Source organism: Rhipicephalus microplus, chromosome X, assembly GCF_043290135.1.
Source record: "Rhipicephalus microplus isolate Deutch F79 chromosome X, USDA_Rmic, whole genome shotgun sequence".
Lineage (NCBI taxonomy): Eukaryota > Metazoa > Arthropoda > Arachnida > Ixodida > Ixodidae > Rhipicephalus > Rhipicephalus microplus.
This window is the reverse complement of record NC_134710.1, coordinates 52996404-53016151: the sequence shown is the minus strand read 5'-3', so window position 1 is coordinate 53016151 and position 19748 is coordinate 52996404. Positions and strand designations below refer to the sequence as shown.

Genomic DNA, 19748 nt, shown 5'->3' with positions numbered 1-19748 from the left:
AGATTGGCATATTTTGGCGCAATCAGCATAGCACTTTCACCCTTAGATATTGATTGATTGATATGTGGGGTTTAACATTCCAAAACCACCATATGATTATGAGAGACACCTACGTGGAGGGCCCCGGAAATTTTGACCACCTGAGGTTCTTTAACGTGCACCCAAATCTGAGCACACGGGCCTACAACATTTGTGCCTGCATTGGAAATGCAGCAGAATACTTTAGCCACTAGACCATTGTAGCGGAGACCATTGTAGCTATTTATACAATAACAGTAGATTATTAAAACTTATTGTTCAAATAGCATATGTGATTGCAAATAAAACATTAGTTGCAAGCTAGCAATGTGTGTGTGTCTCTCTTTTGGTGTCCTTGTTGTGATACTTTATATCCCTATGAATGATGAACCCCAACCGACTAGCCCAGCAATGTGTGTTAAGAAAGATAAGGCAGCAAATCCACCCACAACTGATTACACAGAGAAAGCTTTCAAGGACTTGCTTTTAAGGGCTTGCAGAATAAGCAATAAAAGGATCATGCAAAAAATAACCCGTCAAACATGTGGCACTCACGTGTCATCTTCAGTTTTTTCTTCTGGTACCTCAGATGAATCTTCATCTCCTACCACTCGGTCATCATGCTGGTAAAATGCACCTTTCTTGGGGATGTACTGAGGGTAGCGCTTGTCTTCATCAAAGTCAAAAACTTTATCTTGGAGATCAGAGGGATCAACATTCTCCTGAAAGAAACATCAGGTTCATCTGATTTTACAGGTGGAGCTCACAGAGACCGAAGGAATAATCTTGTACTTTTGCTTTCCAGCTCACACAACTGCCCAGAAGTAGGCTCTACCGTTTTTACTTGCATAGTAGGTGCACTGCCACTTTGGTAGAAAGATATCAATTTTTTTTATTTACACGCATAATAAGTGCACCTTGAACTTGGGCATGATCAGTAGTTCTGTCCTGTATCAATACGATTGTATTTTGACCCCCTTTTACATTAATTGAAGCGAGAAGAAAATAAGAAAAAAGACAGTGGCAGCACTGCACCAGCTTCACGGGTCACGTAGTGGGAAAGGGCAGATGCCTTTGTTTCAGAGTACATTTGCACATCGCGCTGGCGTGGCTCCTATCGTTAGACGGCTGCATGCCCTACGCATGAAACGTGCCATCACGTCCTTGTCAAATGCCAATTGAGTTTCTTGTTAGGAAAAGCATCGTCGTTATCACGTTTGCTACCTCATTAAAGCGTTCAGTTTTCCAACGCATGCTTTCGCCATTGCTGCCAATATCAGAATTGCACAAGCTCAGAGGACTTTTGTCGCCATCTATTTCCTGGCCGCAAACATAAACATTGTGTCATGCACGCTGCTCTTGGATCAGTGCTTGAGTGCCATCTTTTTGACGCCTAATCTTCATGTTGTCTTGTACAAGCTTCCCGACACATGACGGATCGTAGGCTAGGCTTTAACCACTGTTCATGCTTTTTGGTGGCGGTCGCAGGCAATCAAAGGTGTGGTTTTGACCGGAATCAATGTAAGTTGAACACGGTTATATCGAACCCACATATCCCGAATGTTCGAGTATATCGAACTCGCAAGTTATCCCCTTGAAGTTCGTTTGTAAAAGTATGGAAATTCACACTTTGATATCGAGCGGTATTTTTTCCTGTCTTCAGATATATCAAACCCCGCGTGAGCTGGAAGGCACACTTCAGCACTTGCCCCCTCTCTCCCTCGCGATCTTCACGGCTCCACGCGAGAGGTGGATGAAACGCTCGAAAAAGGTAAGGGTGAGAGGGCTCGAACTGCACAATCTCCAATTTGCGAAACAGCGTCTTTTTTTTCTTTTTCTCATGCATTCTCCGCATACTCAGGTGTCGGCTCAGAGAGCGGGAACGAAGGAGCCAACCTCCTCCTCCTTTCCCCTATTACTTTTTGTTCCTCCTTCGAAAGGTTTGATCAGCCAACCACAGCTCACGCCTTTTGTTGTTGCCTTCGCAGGTATCCATCGCCTCGCAAGCACTTTGTTGCTCTTGAGCTATCCCGTCGCCTACGTATAACTGCATGTGCCGCATTTCTCTTTTGCATGTGTGGTGTGCAAAGCCACTGCGGACTCTAAACCTCGACTTCTCGTATAGCTATGGCCAGTGTCGAGAAGTGCAAAACCCTTGAACTTACAATGAAGTTGAAGGCTATTCTGCGTGTTGAGGCGGGCAGAAAATGTTCGCCCATTGCGGATGACTTCCGGACACCACAAAGCCCTGCGTAACCTTGTTGAAAACCAAGGCAGATATCACAGCAAAGGCGGTGCACTTCTGCCCACGGGAATGTAGAAAAGGCACTCTATGTTTGGTTTTCAGAAGCGCACACGAAGAATATTCCGATGGATGGCCCGATGCTGATCGCCAACGCCAAATGGTTTGCCGCTGCTCTTGGGAAAACAACTTCTCCGAAAACAGCGGGTAGCTTCACCAATTTAAGCAGTGCTACAAAATCTTTGGCAAAACGATTTCTGATGAAAGCGAAGCTGTCAGCAGCCAAGACATCCAGCAGAGGATGACGAAGGAGTGGCTGGAATTCTCCACGAAGTTTTCTCCCGCAGACACCTTTGATGCCTGGCGAGATGTGAAGACGGACACAGTGGCCAATTGTTTCCGCAAGGCAGACTTCGAGATGGTGGAAATTGCAGAAACCAGTGAAGACGAGGAGGAGTGCATAGACGACGCATTTCGCGAATTGTGATATGATCGAGACTAGCGTATTCAACATTTCAAAAACGATGAAGCAGGCAAAGATTAGTGATGATTTTTCACCCAAATTAAACATTCTGTGGCGGAGTGTGTGTGGAATTAGTTGTCATTCTTGAATGCACCTATTGTGGGGATAATCCTCTGCAAGTAAGCTCTCGGGGCCTCAATTTTTTATATTGAAGTTTTCATATATCGAACTTATTTGCAATCTCCTTCGAGTACAATATATCCATGTTCGACTGTACCTCTGTTCAGTGACTCTACTTGAAGTAAATGGGGCTTGGGTGGTGCTTGTAAAACTCAAATAGTGGTTTGCGATTCGATTGACATGACTTAGATATGAGAAGTGAGCCCATGAAATCAAACGATCAGTACCCTTTAGCGCACAAAATTTCAGTCGTGATAATGCACATATTCGAGGTAGCCTGAAACGTAGTTGGTGAATTTAGGCGAAGGCGTTTTTTCTTTTTGTGTGTGTTTTTTCTCGCATTCAGTTCGTTGGCAGTGCAGGTCTATAGATGTTAATTTTTGGACACTTCAATGCACACCACATCGCACACTAAGATTCTCAGACATTTGAGACAGCATGCTTGACATGTTTTGCACTAGTGTAGCCTATGAAGGAAGTTGTTTCGGCTGTAATACGGATATTTGTAAAGTCGGCGACATGTACTTTATGAACAGTCTATACAGTAGTAAGATAATATACAATTTTCAGAGTAAACGTAGTATGACAACAGCTGGCTTCTGGTCAAGCACACGAGCTAATGTCGAACAATAGGAAACATAGACCTAACATGCACAAGAATGTGAAGACACATACTTGTGACTGGCACTTCTTGCCCTAGGTTTGCTGCAACAATAATATCTATTTGTATAATGAAGTATTCATAACTATTTCACAAACAAACATGCATACCACACCTTAGTATGCTGAAAAAGCGAAAAATTTGAGATGACTTAATTGCTTCTCCCAGCACCGTGGAAGTGGCTGAGCATGTGTGATCGGTAAGGAGCACGAGGAATGTGCCACACGTGTGGAGGTTCTAACAACCCTTGTGAAGTTGTTTGCTCCTCTTGGCCCACGTGTTTCACACATAGGCCGCAATTAGGGGTAACAATTACCAAGCGGTAGATGGCGAGGTGCTGTGGGCATTTGTTATCACCACCATGGCTGGTGGGTTTTGGCATGAATGATTGTCTCTTGCAGAGAGACCCCGGTGCACGACACCACAGGCCGTCTGGTGGAGGCCCTTGTGGTGAGTCACGCGTTAGCAACACCGCCTTGTTTGTCATGTTATTGAGCGTTGTCTAATATTGTGTAAGAGTGTTTAGCGTGCCGATCACAAATGATGTTATAATAATTCAGCTGACGATATTGTCGTTTATAAAACAGTTAAATAAATGTGTGTTGTTTTAGTTTGTTCCAACTGTGTCAACTGTGTCTGTGTTCCAAGAGCGTGGCGATCTCCAATTCGAGGTCCCACAAACAATAAAAAGATCTGAAGACATGAGTCCTTGCCACGCTCGTGTACACAATTGGTGATAAAAAGACCCGTGGTGCCAGCCTGAGCTGTGATGTGAAACCTCCTTAGGAAAAGCGAGCATTGTCCTGTGCAGAGCTGAACGAAGAAGGTCAAAGAAGTCGGCTGCACTCTCTCGGCGAAAGCGTCATAAACCCAGATCTGGAGGTAGCAGCATGAGGGTGTCGGAAAGCAGCTGTCGACCTTGGTAGACACTAAGAGACATTCTCTGAACCTGCAGCACCTCATAACAGCAAATCTAAAGACACCTGTCACTCTTGACCTTCTTAACAGGACGACTGCACTCACACCAGTCGCTCTTCACCTTCTCAACAAGACGACTGCCACCCACTTGACAGTGACCGGAGTGCCATATTGACGGTTTGGCCATGTGAATAACGCCGAAGACACAGTTAGGCCTAACCTGTCACAAAACGTCGGACTCAGTTTTGAAAACACTCGCGCTACCTGTCGGAGCCGGTTTATGTATTGTAAAGTCCAACCCTTTTAAACAGTTTGCTGCGCAACCAGGTGCCACTAGCCTGTACGAAAAACCTAAATATTAGGTGTGTTCATGCATTGAACACTTAGAAAAAGAGCTACGAATTTCTCTCCGCAATTCGGATATGTAGCAGAACCACCATGAAGTGCTTGTTGGACCACTAATCAGAACGACGGTAAAAACTAAAGCAGACGCAACAGGTCTGCACACTAAGAAGAAAGGCCTGAGTTGACATTACTATTACATTGTGAATTGCCATGGACGTAAAGGGCTTCAGTTTTATAGATTTCCGTAGCTGTTGTACGAAACAGAATGACGTGAGCACGTCAAATGGGCCATTACAAACAAGTGCTTGCCTAGAACTCGATGTCATGCGATGCTCGCTTGCACATGCAAGTTGTAGCTCAATGAAATAACAAGCATTTTTTGCACTGTACCTGCAGTTTGCGTAATTTTTGAAGCAAGGATAGATTGACAATAAAAGCTTTCCAGGTCCGTAATTTTCAGAAAACAGCATGCCTCAACACCAATGAAAAAAAAAGGGGGAAGGGGGGAGGTTTATAGTGGCCTAAGCACAAACGCTTTCAGGTGGCTCCCTCTCCACTGCCCGATTATGGCCAGGGCAGCGATTAGAGCACTTGTGACAGTTTTTTCGCAGTGGCGCCTGGGCAGACCTTGATGCCTTAAATCAGATTACAAGCAATGGTGACAAGTGGATCATGAGGCGGATGCTGATAGACAGCAACCAGACAACAAGGCTATGTCACTACAAAGCCAATGTTTGAATACTAAGACGAACGTTCAACGAGTGCGTGACTGTAGGAGAGAAGCAAGACAGAGGCCATCTTGGCTAGTCTACTTAGGGGCTAAAGTACTGAACTTGACTTGAACTGTAGTTAGTTGTTGTTTTGAAATCTAGGGATTTGTAGTGAGCAGGTCGGTCCACTGTTAAAGGGAACACGTGAGCGCATGGCTCCCGTTTTGCGCAGTGAAATGCACAGGAAGCAGCGAAAAGCAAGCATATGTGTAAAATGAGGTGGCACATTTCACACATTGTCTGATAATGAAATAATCCTTGGCCTGAGCGTGGACGCGCTTTTGCGGTCCTGCCGAACAATAGCAGCTGAAAAGTTGTGCGAAGATTGTGAGAGTTCCTACTTATGAATTCCTGCACTCAAGGATGAGGTTTGCTCAGGGTCAGGCCTGTGCTGGTTCTTTTAACTGTTGCAACAGCTGAAAAACTAGCATTAAACCTTTGATATAGCACAAGAAGAAAAAAGGACTACAATAACGCTGCTTCTTCTCTTGTATAGAGTTGTTGTAGTGTTCACAGAGACCAAGAAACCTACAACCGACATGTATGGCATTGTCTGAGAGTATTCACTTTAAACTTCCCCTCCCGGACTTAGGCCCTCATAAATCTTTCGTCGAGTGGCCAGGCCTGCATGCCGCCGCCAGCTCTATGTCGTCGGCTCAGGTTTCTGGTGCGTCTAGCAGCCAACACACACAGCACATCCCCACCCCCCAAAGCCCCCTACATGCTGGACCGTCTTGACTATGTGTCTTGCAGCCCTATGAAGGGAAAACGAGTAGTCTTCAAGTTCGCCTGTTTCTGGTTGCATTTTGTCCTTTTGACCAGGCACATCTCCCGCTTTATGACTGTTCACGTATGATGAGGCTTGTGGGTTTGTACTGGGCGTTGACTCGCACAGTGGGTGTTCCTCCATTTCAGCTCGTGGGGCTAAGTGAAATATGTTCCTTTTTGGTTGGTATGTCTCTACAACATAAGACATCGGAGACCCCACCGACGAAGTAGTGTTCCAGTCTTGTTCTGGTTCTTTACACTGTCTCCCCTGGCTCTAAATCTCAAATGATTCGAGCTCCGTGCCTTTTTTATTATTATTCTTTTACTGTCTCTCTGGCTCTAAACCTCTAAGGATTCAAGCTCCGTGCCTTTTGTGATTATTATTCTTTTTCTCTATTGGACCCTGCTGTTCCTAAGCCTGAAGCACTTGCTTGTCTACCATGGTGGGTTCCAGCGAACAACATACCACAGCGGGAGAGGCATTCTCAGGCATCGTTGCATTAACAATGTCGCAGGACTGAAACCATTCGCAAGCGGTGTGGTTCTGTCAGCCTGAACAGGACCATAGCTGTCTCACACTTTCTACAGTCTCTATTTACAATCCACACAGCCACCTCAATGAAACTATTGCTTTGAGAAAAACTGGGGCTTTATGTTACGTGCTTGAAGCCCCCTTCTCTGGTGGAAGGCACAGCCATCAAGTTCCTTCTCACTTCCCGGAAAATTGGCAACTGCAATTTTAGTGTTGTATGCAAGAACTTCTCGTAGCAAGACCTTTCTTAATTTCTTTCTTAACTTCTTCTTTCTTCAATTTCTTAAATTTTCTGAAATTTCTTAAATTCTTGTTAACTTCTTTCTTTTTCTGACAGACTACAAGAGGCGTACGCAACAGGTCTTTGGACCCAATATTTTTCTACTGTCGGAGAACAGCACTTAACACAAAATATAAGACATCCGCCGAAACCGCATTTAGAAGAGCGCTCATGGGATGGGCTATTTCTGACATGTTTGAGTCAAATTCCATCAGGTAGTTTATGATTCCCATAAACCTTCTCCGCTTCAGAGTGTTTGAAGGAGGCCACATGTCTATGATAGCCTGAACTTTCGAAGGACCAGCATGAATTCCTTGGTTATCAATGATGTGTCCCAAGAACTTTACCTTTTCCACATTGAATTCGCACTTCTAGTGGTTTAGCATGACACCATGCTTCTGTAACCTTTGCAGAAGCTTTCTGAGACTAGCATTGTGCTCTGCCTGCATCCTGTAATAAATCAAGATGCCATGAATGTTACAATTCACCTTCCAGATTAGTCAGAAACTTATTCAGAAACTGCACCTTTGGAAGACCTCAGGTGCAGAATTGATTGCAAAAGATAGTCTTCTGAACCGGTACCTGCCAAATGGTGTTATAATTGTGGTAATGTTTCGGGACTCCTCTGCCAACTGGAACTGCCAAAATGCTGAATTTGCATCAACTTTTGAAAAATAGTGAGCTCTGGTAAGTTCTACAAGCACATGCTCACTCACAGGCAGACGCTGCACCTGTTGCTCTACAAGTTTGTTCAGCTCGGTGAAGTCCACACATATTTGCACATCTCCAGTAGGCTTCTGAACAATGGCCATTCCAGAACAATACAGTGTTGGCTTCTCAACTGGCTCAATGACTCCAAGCTCATCCTTCTCTTGCACATTAACAGTAAGGGAACTTTTAGAGAAGTGGTCAATGCTAGTGGTACAGCATCTTCTTTAGGCTTGATCTTGTATGCAAGCTTGATTCCACCAATAGTAATAAATAATTCAGCAACTCACTCTCTGGGTTGACAGCTTCGCTCTTTTGACTGATGACTTGGTTAAGGTGTTTCACAATGCCTAGTTTTTCACTAGCCGCCCCTGACAGGAGAGGCATGTGACCATTCACGATGTAGATACTTCTTTTCTATGACAAGTCATGGTATGATATGACTGCCGTAATCATCCCACAGCAATAAACACACACAGCAAGGTTGACGCGGTTCTTCATCTTGTGTTCTATCAACATTTTTGCACCATTTCTTTTTCTGAGAAATCGGGGCTAAGTAGCAAGTTTACGAAGATATGAACTGCTACAAGGCCGTCGATGCGAATGTAATTCATCAGTTCTTTATTATTATTATTTTTTTGGCCCAATAAAGCCTAAACAAAAAAAACTGCGACCTCCATTTTGCATTTATGTGAGATATAGAAATGCATCACTCAAAGTTTTTGCAAGATCACCGCTCCTTCGAATTGCTCATAAGTGACAGCACTGCCTCACTACTTCACGACTTTTTTGGGTGATAGCACAGCACAATCATGACAGCGCGGCCACATGCAAGCTAAGGAGGGGGCGTTGCCCTAGAAGACGCCGCCGGGCATGTATCGTCTCTGCATCAGTTTGCACACGCATTTTGTTTTCGCCGCTTGTGCTGCATGGTGCTGCGCAGAGTGTGAGCCATGCGCTCACCATTCCAGTTAACAGTGGACTGACCTACATATTTGTTTTTGGTTTCATTTTTAAGTTTGTTGATATTTTGCCGTTTTGTAACGTAAAGATGTCGGGGGTGAAAGAGGGTACGTAGGTTTGGAAGCAGTGCTGGGAGCAGGCAAAAATGCCTCTAGTGGCAGGCTTGGAACATCCATATTGACATTTTTGAGCAGGCTTGGAGTAGCTAGAAAGTCTTCTTTGTAGAAATGTGGAGCATTCGAAAGGTTCGGAGCAGTTGTAGCCTCATTTCACAGCAATTCTGAAGCGAGTCCAATGCTGCATTTTAAATTACTAAGTTAAATTATCTATTACTGAGAGGTAGACTGTAGAATAAATATTTATTGCCCCATCCCGGTGTTCTAGTGGCTAAGGTACTCGGCTGCTGACCCGCAGGTCGCGGCATCGAATCCCAGCTGCGGCGGCTGCATTTACGATAGACGCAGTAATGTTGTAGGCCCGTGTGCTCAGATTTGGGTGCCTGTTAAAGAGCTTCGGTGGTCGAAATTTCTGGAACCGTCCACTACGGCGTCTCTCGCAATCATATGGTGGTTTTGGGACGTTAAACCCCACATATCAATCAATAGACATTTATTTCATGAGCAATACAGATCATGAGGAGTGAGAGAAAAAGCTGCTTTTAGGCAGCTTAACAAAGCTCTCACCCCGTGTATCTTGTAATAGGAATAGCTCGCAACCATTGAGATATATTCCTATTATAACATCATATATTTCACAGACAAAAGTCAGTGTACACTTCAAGAAGAAAATAATAAAAAAAAATGGCTGGTTGTCAAAAAATGTGCTATGAAATGAGCTATATAATTACAATACTAGTATCTGTAGCAGAAATGAAATCAAATTGGTAAAGCTGAGCCCCACATTTCAAGAATAACCACAGCCGCATATAACATAACTGCTGCTAAATAAGCAGTACACTAGAATCAGTAAGAGATAGAAAAAAAACACTATCAAATGAGCTATAATACTTATTATGCCAGTTCTCACACAAATGAGATCAGAGCCGATCCAACAATGATGCACACTAGCAGCCTACTGGGGTGATAGCATAGATTATTTTCAGTTTGTTTAGGACTTATGAGCTAGTTTAACCGTAAAAGTGTCATTTTCATTCCCTTAGTGCCATTTCAGAGCAGGTTTAGAGCAATTACTATCCGAAATTGCTGTTAGGAGCCGCATGGAGCAGTTTGGAGCAATTGGAGCAGCACTTTCATTACTGTAAGTCTGGCACACATTAGCACAAATGGCACAGCTGTTCCACACCTGAGGTGCATTTGCAGTGCCCCCTTCAACTCCTGTCGCTCTCTCAGTGCTATGCTTAGAAAACACTCCCAAGAAATTGTGACAGACAAAGAGAATATGGTTGACTTGTGCAAAGCTGGGGATTTAAAGTTGTAGTGTTTGAAACAATATAGGCTATTTCAGGCCTCAATAAAGAGACTAGCATTCTTCACAGCAAAAATGAGGTGTGCATAAGCACAATTAAAGTCTCACACTATAGTAGTGTTGTGTCATTTTACTGAATTTTCAAGTACAGAAAAACTTGTTGATTTGGATACCACAGAACCACAAAAAGTGTTCAAATTAAATGAATGCCATATTATCATCCCCCTTCCCCAAAACAACAAATATGTGTCCATTAAATCAATGAAGTTTCATTTTCTTGATGTAGAAATCTGCTAATTACTTCTCACCAGTGGATTGAAAAAATCCACAATTTTCAACATTTGTGACTTCGTTCAAAATATGACCATGGCTGAAGGGGAGCCATGTCATCTCTAAGCGACACATGTCTCCAAGGGGCACCCTGCAAAAGAAAGCCAGCGGCTTGTGCAAGCAGCTGAGACTAGACAGGTTTACAAAGGGCCTTAAAGAATGTGACAGTCTTACGTTGAGACCTTTTCTTCTCAGTTAAGAACCACAAAACCAGAAACCCATACATAATGATCATCATCATCATCATCATCAGCCTGACTGCGTTTACTGCAGGACAAAGGCCTGTCCCGTGTTCCGCCAGTTAACCCGGTCCTGCGCTTGCTGCTGCCAATTTATACCCGCAAACTTCTTAATCTCATCTGCCCACCTAACCTTCCGTCTCCCCCTAACCCGCTTCCCTTCTCTGGGAATCCAGTTTGTTACCCTTAATAACCAGTGGTTATCATGTCTACGCACTACATGCCCGGCCCATGACCATTTCCTTTTATTTATTTCAGCCCCGCTGTGGTGCTCTAGTGGCTAAGGTGCTCAGCTGCTGAACCGCAGGTCGCGGGTTCCAATCCCGGCTGCGGCGGCTCCATTTCCGATGGAGGCGGAAATGTCGTGGGCCCGTGTGCTCAGATTTGGGTGTGCGTTAAAAAACCCCAGGTGGTCGAAATTTCCGGAGTCCTCCACTACGGTGTCTCTCATAGTCATATGATGGTTTTGTATAAACCCCCCATATCAATCAATCAATTTTCTTTATTTCGAATATGATATCCTTAACCCTCGTTTGTCTCCTAATCCACTCTGCTCTCTTGTCTTTTAAGGTTACACCTACCATTTTTCTTTCCATTGCTCGCTACGTCGTCCTCAATTTAAGCTGAACAATCTTTGTAAGTCTCCAGGTTTCTGCTCCGTAGCTAAGTACCGACAAGATACAGCTGTTATATACCTTTCTCTTGAGGGATAGTGGCAATCTAACTGTCATAAATTGAGAGTGTTTGCCAAATGTGCTCCACCCCATTCTTATTCTTCTAGTTACTTCAATCTTGTGGTTCGGCTCTGCGGTTATTACCTACCCTAAGTAGACATAGTCTTTTACAACTTGAAGTGCACTATTACCTATCTCGAAGCGCTGCTCTCTTCCGAGGTTGTTGTACATTACTTTGGTTTTCTGCTTATTAATTTTAAGACCCACCTTTCTGCTCTCCTTGTCTAACTCCATAATCACGAGTTGCAATTCGTCCCCTGAGTTACTCAGCAATGCAATGTCATCGGCGAAGCGCAAGTTACTAAGGTACTCTCCATTAACTCTTCTCCCTAACTGTTCCCATTATAGGCTTCTGAAAACCTCCTGTAAGCACGCGGTAAATAGCATTGGGGAGATTGTGTTCACGTGCCTTACACCCTTCTTGATTGGTATTTTGTTGCTTTCTTTATGAAGCACTATGGTAGCAGTTGATCCCCTGTAGATTTCTTCCAGAATGTTTATATACACTTCATCTACGCCCTGATTCCGCAGTGTCTGCATGAAGGCTGATATTTCTACTGAATCAATGCCTTCTCGTAATCTATAAAGGCTATATATAGTGGTTGGTTATATTATGAGTATTTCTGTATTACCTGATTGTTAGTATGAATGTGGTCGATTGTTGAGGTCCTGTTTGAAATGCTGCTTATTCCTTTGGTTGATTGAATTCTAATGTTTTCTTCACTATGTTAGCAAATACCTTTGTAAATAGCTTGTATACTACAGACAGCAAGCTGTTTGGCCTGTAATTCTTCAAGTCCTTGTCATCAGCTTTCTTATGTATTAAGATGATGTTAGCGTTCTTCCAAGATTCTGGTACTCTTCCTGTCAGGAGACACCTTGTAAACAGGGTGGCTAGTTTTTCTAACACAATCTGTGTTTCATTTTTAAGCAGATCTGATGTTACCTGATCCTCACCAGCAGCTTTGCCTCTTTGCATGCTCTCCAAAGCTTTTCTGACTTCTATCATTAATGGTGGGGTGGCATCTGGGTTACTGCTAGTTGTTATAGTATAAGGGTTGTGGTTATCTCGGCTACAGTACAGATCTCTATTTTAACTATCCTATCCATATTGGTAGTAATTTTGCCTTGTTTGTCTCTTAGTGCATACATCCGGTTTTCGCCTTTCCCAAGTTTCCTCTTTACTGCTTTGACGCTTCCTCCAATTTTCAGAGCATGTTCAATTCTCACCATGTCATACCTTCTTAAATAGCATACCTTTCGCCTATTAATCAACTTCGAAAGTTCTGCCAGTTCTACTTTGTTTGCTGTACCTTAGACTTTTATGATTTGACACTTCTTAATTAGATTCTTCGTTTCCAGGGAAAGCTTGCCAGTGTCCTGTCTAACTACCCTGCCTCCAACTTCCACTGCACACTCCGCAATGATACTCGTCAGATTATCATACATTGTATCTACGCTAAGGTTGGTTTCCTCACTAAGTGCCGAGTACCTGTTCTGTAGCGACACTATGAATTCCTGTACTTTCCCTCTCAGTGCTAGCTCATTGATTGGCTTCTTGCGTATTAGTTTCTGTCGTTCCCTCTTCAAGCCTGGGCGAATTCGAGACCGTACCATTCTATTGTCAGTGCATCGTACCTTGCCAACCACTTCCACATCCTGCACGATTCCTGGATGTGCACTCATTATACAGTCTATTCCGTTCTTATTTTCGCCATTAGGGCTCCTCCATGTCCACTTGTGGTTTCCATGTTTTCGATAGACAGTATTGAAAATCCGTAAATTATTGCGTTCTGCGAATTCTACTAGTAGTTCTTCTCTGGTGCTGCTAGTACTGATGCCATAATCTCGTACTGCCTGGTCTCCAGCCTGCTTCTTCCCTACCTTTGCATTAAAGTCGCCCATCACTATAGTATACTGTGTTTTTACCTTACTCATTGCAGATTCCACGTCTTCATAGAAGCTTTCAACTGAAGCGTCATCATGGCTGGATGTAGGCGCGTGAGCCTGTACGCGTGAGCCTGTATGCGTGAGCCTGCCTTCTCTGGGAATCCAGTCAGTTACCCTTAATGACCAGCATTTATCCTGTCTACGCGCTACATGCCCGGCCCATGTCCATTTCTTTTTCTTGATTTCCACTATAATATCGTTAACCCCGGTTTCTTCCCTGACCCACTCTGCTCTCTTCTTGTCTCTTAAGGTTACACCTATTATTTTTTTTTCCATTGCTCGCTGCATCGTCTTCAATTTAGGCTGAACCCTCTTTGTAAGTCTCCAGGTTTCTGCTCTGTAGCTAAGTACCGGCAAGATACAGCTGTTATATACCTTTCTCTTGAGAGATAGTGGCAATCTACCAGTCATGATTTGAGAGTGCTTGCCCAATGTGCTCCACCGCATTCTTATTCTTCCAGTTACTTCAATCTCATGGTTCGGCTCCGCGGTTATTACCTGCCCTAAGTAGACATACTCGTTTACAACTTGAAGTGCACTATTACCTATGGCTACACATTAAAACAGGTGTCAATGTCATCCAAAGTTCAACAACACCATGCACCATGATTGTATCACGGTGCAATAACTAAAAAAAAGGAGTAGGAATCATCGAAGCCTTCACCATGCACTACCCAGACGTTCATACTTATGCTAGCGCTCTTTCACGACCAGTAAAAGAAGCTGAGAGTCATTCCTTTAGTACAGGGAAGCAAATAGTCTTCGGGACACAAGGGCGCTTGGTTGAGTATAGTATTTCATGATGTTTTTTGTGCCTATGTGGAAGAGTTGCATTTTATCCTTTTTTTGCCATGACTCTGTCAAAATAAACAGTTGTCAGTTTGCATTTGTGTTGCCCCATGCCGTTCTTTTTACGGCGTTTGGTTTCACTTTAGTGTGTGTGCTATAAGGCTTACCAATTGTCGGAAAATTTATTTTAACAGTATCGTTTTGCATTTTAATACCAAAATTGCTTAAAATATGAAGCCAAGGTGCTTCTGTAAGGTGTTTGAAGGTAAAAAAATATTACTGTTATATTTCTGCAAAATTCTGCCTCGATGTTCTATGTTTGCATTTTTTCTCTTATAATATTGCACTATGCAATACACTTCAATCTCGATATAACGAACCCAGATATAATGAAATAATGATTATACAAAGTAAATCTTGCAATAGATAGTGTTAGGAATAAACTAATATAACAAATTTTGGGACATAACAAACCTATCTTCATGTAAGATGCAAGTTTGTTTATAATGAGGTTTGAGTGCAATACCTCAGTAATAAATACTTACTTCAAGTAAGGTATATTACCAACATCCGAAGTTTGTATATTTAAAGCAGCACAGTCATCAAATTTCTATATCGAGATGTGCCCATCATTTCATCACTTGGTATGCATAGGTCTTCTAAGCCAAATTTGAATGGCGTCTGATGCGTCAAAGTTATTTTATTTCGAAGCCAAACAGCGTAAAAAGTTATGGAGAAAAAAACGGAAAATAGACTGCCCTGCGACATCGTCACTAGTGCTACGTGTTCGGTGTGATAAATTTCACAAATACCATCCTGAGTGACGATACCCTAGCAACGATGATGTCGACGTTCTCCGAGTGTGTTTGAAGCCAACTCCCGGCCATGCTATCACTAGTGGCTCTCCTAGCTGTGTTGAAGCGTGCGTGCAATTGATTATGACGCATCAAGTGATTTGCGTTCTGCTCCACTGCATGTGAGTACGATCACTCAGAGCGACAATACGTGCCAGAAAGTCGGAGAACTGCTGCATAGTGAAAACCTGCACGTCCAGGTGCAGAAAACGCGGAAAGTGCGTGCCCTTTCATGCCTTTCCAAGCCACGAACATCAATGCAGCCAGTGGGTTGACTTCGTACATGCCGTTCGCCAGAGAGATTGGACGTCTCTGAAGAACAGCCGCGTTTGCTCCCTTCACTTGGTGGCGAGCTGCTACAGGATAAATTCTGTGTTGGCGAACCAGTTGGGTTTCACTGGCAGTACGAGGCCCCTTCTCGAGGCCAGGTCTATTCCTACCGTGTGCCCTGCTGCAGGTGAAAGCAGCAATTTACACGCCAAATGTCTAGGACGTGAGGTGCGTAGTTGGTGTTCTTGAGTTCCGACATCACGGCCGGGACTGATAAATATATTGCATTTCACACGGAGCTTGTCAAGCAAAAATCATCGCGAATCACAGTGATACCCAATTTCAGCTCACTGTCATCATCACTTGCCAATGTTGACCGCGAGGACGGCGAGGACTACGATGTTGGCAACAGAGGAATGTCTACGCTTTCAGAGACAGCTGGACTGACTGTAAGTACGCTTCTAGAAGATGAAACGGCAGCTTGATGTAACCATTTTTTGTGGAAGGGGCATCAGCTGTGCAGCTGCCTCGACGTGGCCACAAGGCAGCACTGCCAGCACTACAATTTGGCGGGCTTTCCATTCATTTTGAACAGTGTTCGATAGCGAGTATATTAATAAATATTACAGATAATCATAAGTCACTCAGATGCATTATAGGTCACAATCGCTACTATAGAGTCCAAAGCTACTTGTTGACGCAAAAATCTTGACATAAGTAACTTTGATGTCAGTGTTCCTTTAACGAAAAAAAAAATCATGTCATTGAGAATATCATCATTTTGCTCCATATTCAGGCACAATTAACACCACATTGTGCTCCAACTAAACATCAGTTTTGCAGCTTAATTTAAAGCAAACAAATGGTTATTCTTATATGGCAAGTTTTACCATTTCATATTTTGTTTTAAGGAATAAAAATCAGTTTTGACATTATACAATGACTGCAATAGAGAACCTAAAAAATTGCTTCTCATTCTTGAAGCAAAAAAAAAACATTTAGCAATGAAGCTCAACATTTAAGAAAACCTAATTGTTGGTTCTCAATTGAGGTCTAAACAGATTTTTAATTGGCACAAATATGGTGTAAATTGCATCTTGTTGTGGAGCAAAATGAGAAGTTTCTCAAACAAGCAAAATTCTTGCAAAACATACAAACTTAACACATCAGCAAGTATTTCTTTTTACGCAACTTCAGATGTGAGCAAGTATGTTCAAAGCAAATTATAACTTCCATAGGCTAAGAATTTATTACTCAGGTATTGATACGTAACGCAATACAGTAAATCCTCGTTAACTCCAAGTCGCATATCTTGAATTCTCGGTTAAGCTGAAACTTCTTTTGCCACGCATTAACCCACCATAGGTGCCGTGTATTTGCCCCCTCTTATCTCTAAATGTTGTTCGGAGGGGACAGCGTATATCTCGAAATCTCGACCGGAAGCGAGCAAGCAAAGTCCACTCCCAACAGAAAACGAGGGCATTGTGTATCGCTTAGCTCTTACTATGCGTGAGGAACGCGATCGTGAAAGATGAATTTAAAATCCCCACAGTCACAGCTATTTGTTATCCACCTCGTTAGGCAACTATGGGAGTGATAATGTGTGTGCACCTGCGCGCGACTTTTGCGCTGTGTGCAGCAGGACGTCAGCACGTACATAAGCTAGCCCTTGCAGGTGCGAGGTGGCTGTGTGTGTTCCCAGCGATCTGCATGCGACAAATCTTCAGTGCGTGTCTGTGTAACAAACGCTTCTGAATATAGACCAAGATGTCCTGCCTAAAGGAATGCAAATCGCTAACGCTGAAGAGAAAAGTCGCTTTATCCAAGGACGTCAAAAAAGCATGTCGAAGCTAGTCGTGCATCACCAAATCATTCGGCGTCTCTTTGTCAACCCTCTCGACAGTGTTTAAGAACAAGCAAACGGCTTTGGAAAGCTTCGAGCAAAGCTTCTCGAGCAAGCGGAAGCACATTCGAGCTTTCAAATTTTCGGATGTTGAAGCAGCACTTCTGTTGTGGCTCCACAACGTTCGAACAGCCAATCTTCCAATGATAACACAAGTGATGATGAAAAAAAGCAGATGTTTTGGCACCCAAAATGGGTCACACGAACTTCAGCTGCAGGAATGGCTGATTCGAAAAGTTTTTCAAGAAAAGAAACATGTCATCAAAGCCTATTAACGGCGAAAGTGGCATTGTTGACGAGCAGGCTGCAGACGAATGGCGCAACCTACGCCTTGCCGCACTACAAAATGGGTACATAGACGAAAACGTTTTTAATCACAACAAAGCCACTCTTTCCTATAACATGTTGCCTAACCGCACTTACACACCGAAAGGCGAAGCGTGCTTAGGCGCCAAGCAACGCAAAGACAGAATTATCATTCTTTTTGGTACCATCGCTACCGGCGATGAAAAGCTGCCTCCTCATAATTGGCAAGTCGCTGAATTCCAGGTGTTTTCAATATGCACGGCTCCCGATGGATGTGACCAACGGCACAAATAAAACGGCCTGAATGACGGCGGCACTTTTCAAAGAGCATGTCTGTGCACTTGACCGGAAGATGGCTAAGGACTGTCGGAAAGTGTTGTTTGCTGTGGGTAACCCCGGTCACAAAAAAATCGACAACTTGACGGCTGTTGTGCTGGAATTCTTGCTGCCAAATATGACGTCTGTTCTCAAGTCTATGGATCACGGAGTCATTGAGATGGCCTGGAAATATTATAAAAAAAGCAAGCTGCACCGTATTCAGCTGCCATACGACAATGGAAAGAAGTCCCATACGAAAATGGGACTCTTTCTTTCAGTCATAGACACTTCGATTGGTTCCTTTTTACAAGTATTTGTTGCACCTCCTGTATCGTTCCAGTGTAATTATATTCATTCGTTTTTTTTCCATTTCCTCCCGCTTACAGCTTAGGGCCTTGTGTTCGTTCAGGGAAGAGCACGTGCTCTTCTTTCTTTATTCTTTTTTTTCTTTTTTTTTTCCTTATCGCTTCACACTTTGTGACCGCCTGCATTTTCCTACTTTATAATGTTCTTATACACACGAGAAAAACTCTCTTATCGCCCTTTATTATCCTGTATTTCTTAAACAAGAACAAATTGCTTTCTGCGCGCTGCTCTAAAATATTTTTGGTTACGTGTGTGCTAGGTGTTTTTTAGTAAGTGTATTGCGGATATTTGTTCTCCTCCCACCAGCAATGTTCCGATGTGTAACTTCCAATGACTTTTTGTACATTCTCTCTTTAGTGACATATAACGCGTTATTTTTTGTTGAGTTCTTTCAAAGTTTGATGTTTCCTTACGGTTTTATCGCGACACTCACCCTTTGTAACCTCCCCTTACACAATGCCCTGCAACAAGGGCCTAGAAGGTATTTTTAAATAAATAAATAAATAGGTATGACACCAATCTGCTGTGTGGCCGAAGCCTGGCGCCAAGATGGCTAAGGACTGTCGAGATGGCTAAGGCTCGAGAAAACCCGGCATCGCTCATGCCGGGTTTTCTCGAGCCCCAGCATCGATCGAAGAAGACGTTGGCGCGGAATTCAGGGGCTGTGATGAGCTGTGCAGTGAAGTGCACAAGGCAAGTGGCTGCGTGAGCGATATTGAAGACGGCGAGATTGCCTTTGAGGAGTACGCGCTCTACGAGGCGGACATCCCCGTTACCGGTAAGCTGTCGGGCGCGGATATCGATGAGATGGTCGTGAACAATGCAGATGACCACACAGAAGAGCCCTGAGAAGTGCCTAGGACGACAAAAACACGTAACTTGCCATGCTTGCTCCACAATAAGAACGAAGGCAGCGGCAGCGACCAACGTCTCATGCGATGTGTTGAGCAACTAAAAAATGCATTTCTCGCACCAAACGCGAAACAGGTGAGCATCACGCACTTTTTTGGTCCTCGGTAATGAATTCTTTTTCCCTGCAAATTCTTGTGCCTTTACTACAGTAGCTCTCTTGTGCACTGGGGCGTTTCCCGACATTGCTGGCTTAAATTTTGCAGTGACCTGGGCAAAAATTTTCAGCGTTTTGCTTAACTTGAAACACCGTTTATCTCGCAATTTTCCCCGGATTCGACGGCTTCTAGTTAAAAAAGAATCACTGTACTACAAGATGGCACAAAAATTGCAGTAATATTATTGAGCTATAAATACCTGACAAAAGCACTTTTGTTTAATATGTCAATCAACTATGGTATTGAAATGATTGTCTCAGAATAAATTTTTTGACAAACAACATTCGGATGACAAACCATAAAATTGAGATAGCGCCCATGCCACCAAAATAATTTTTGCTCCAATGTA

At 43.4% G+C, this 19748-nt stretch overlaps 1 protein-coding gene across 14 annotated transcripts in view; it reads right to left on the bottom strand.

The window, feature by feature from the left end:
* LOC119176042 (uncharacterized) overlaps positions 1-19748 on the bottom strand; it is a 475621-nt gene that overhangs the window by 120831 nt on the left and 335042 nt on the right. For 12 of the 14 annotated variants that reach the window (XM_075881071.1, XM_075881080.1, XM_075881083.1 and 9 more), the window contains one exon: positions 574-740. The exons of the other annotated variants lie outside the window; for them this stretch is intronic. In XM_075881071.1, the coding sequence (XP_075737186.1) occupies positions 574-740 (167 nt within the window). The remainder of the gene's footprint in view (positions 1-573; positions 741-19748) is intronic. 14 annotated transcript variants of the gene reach the window in all.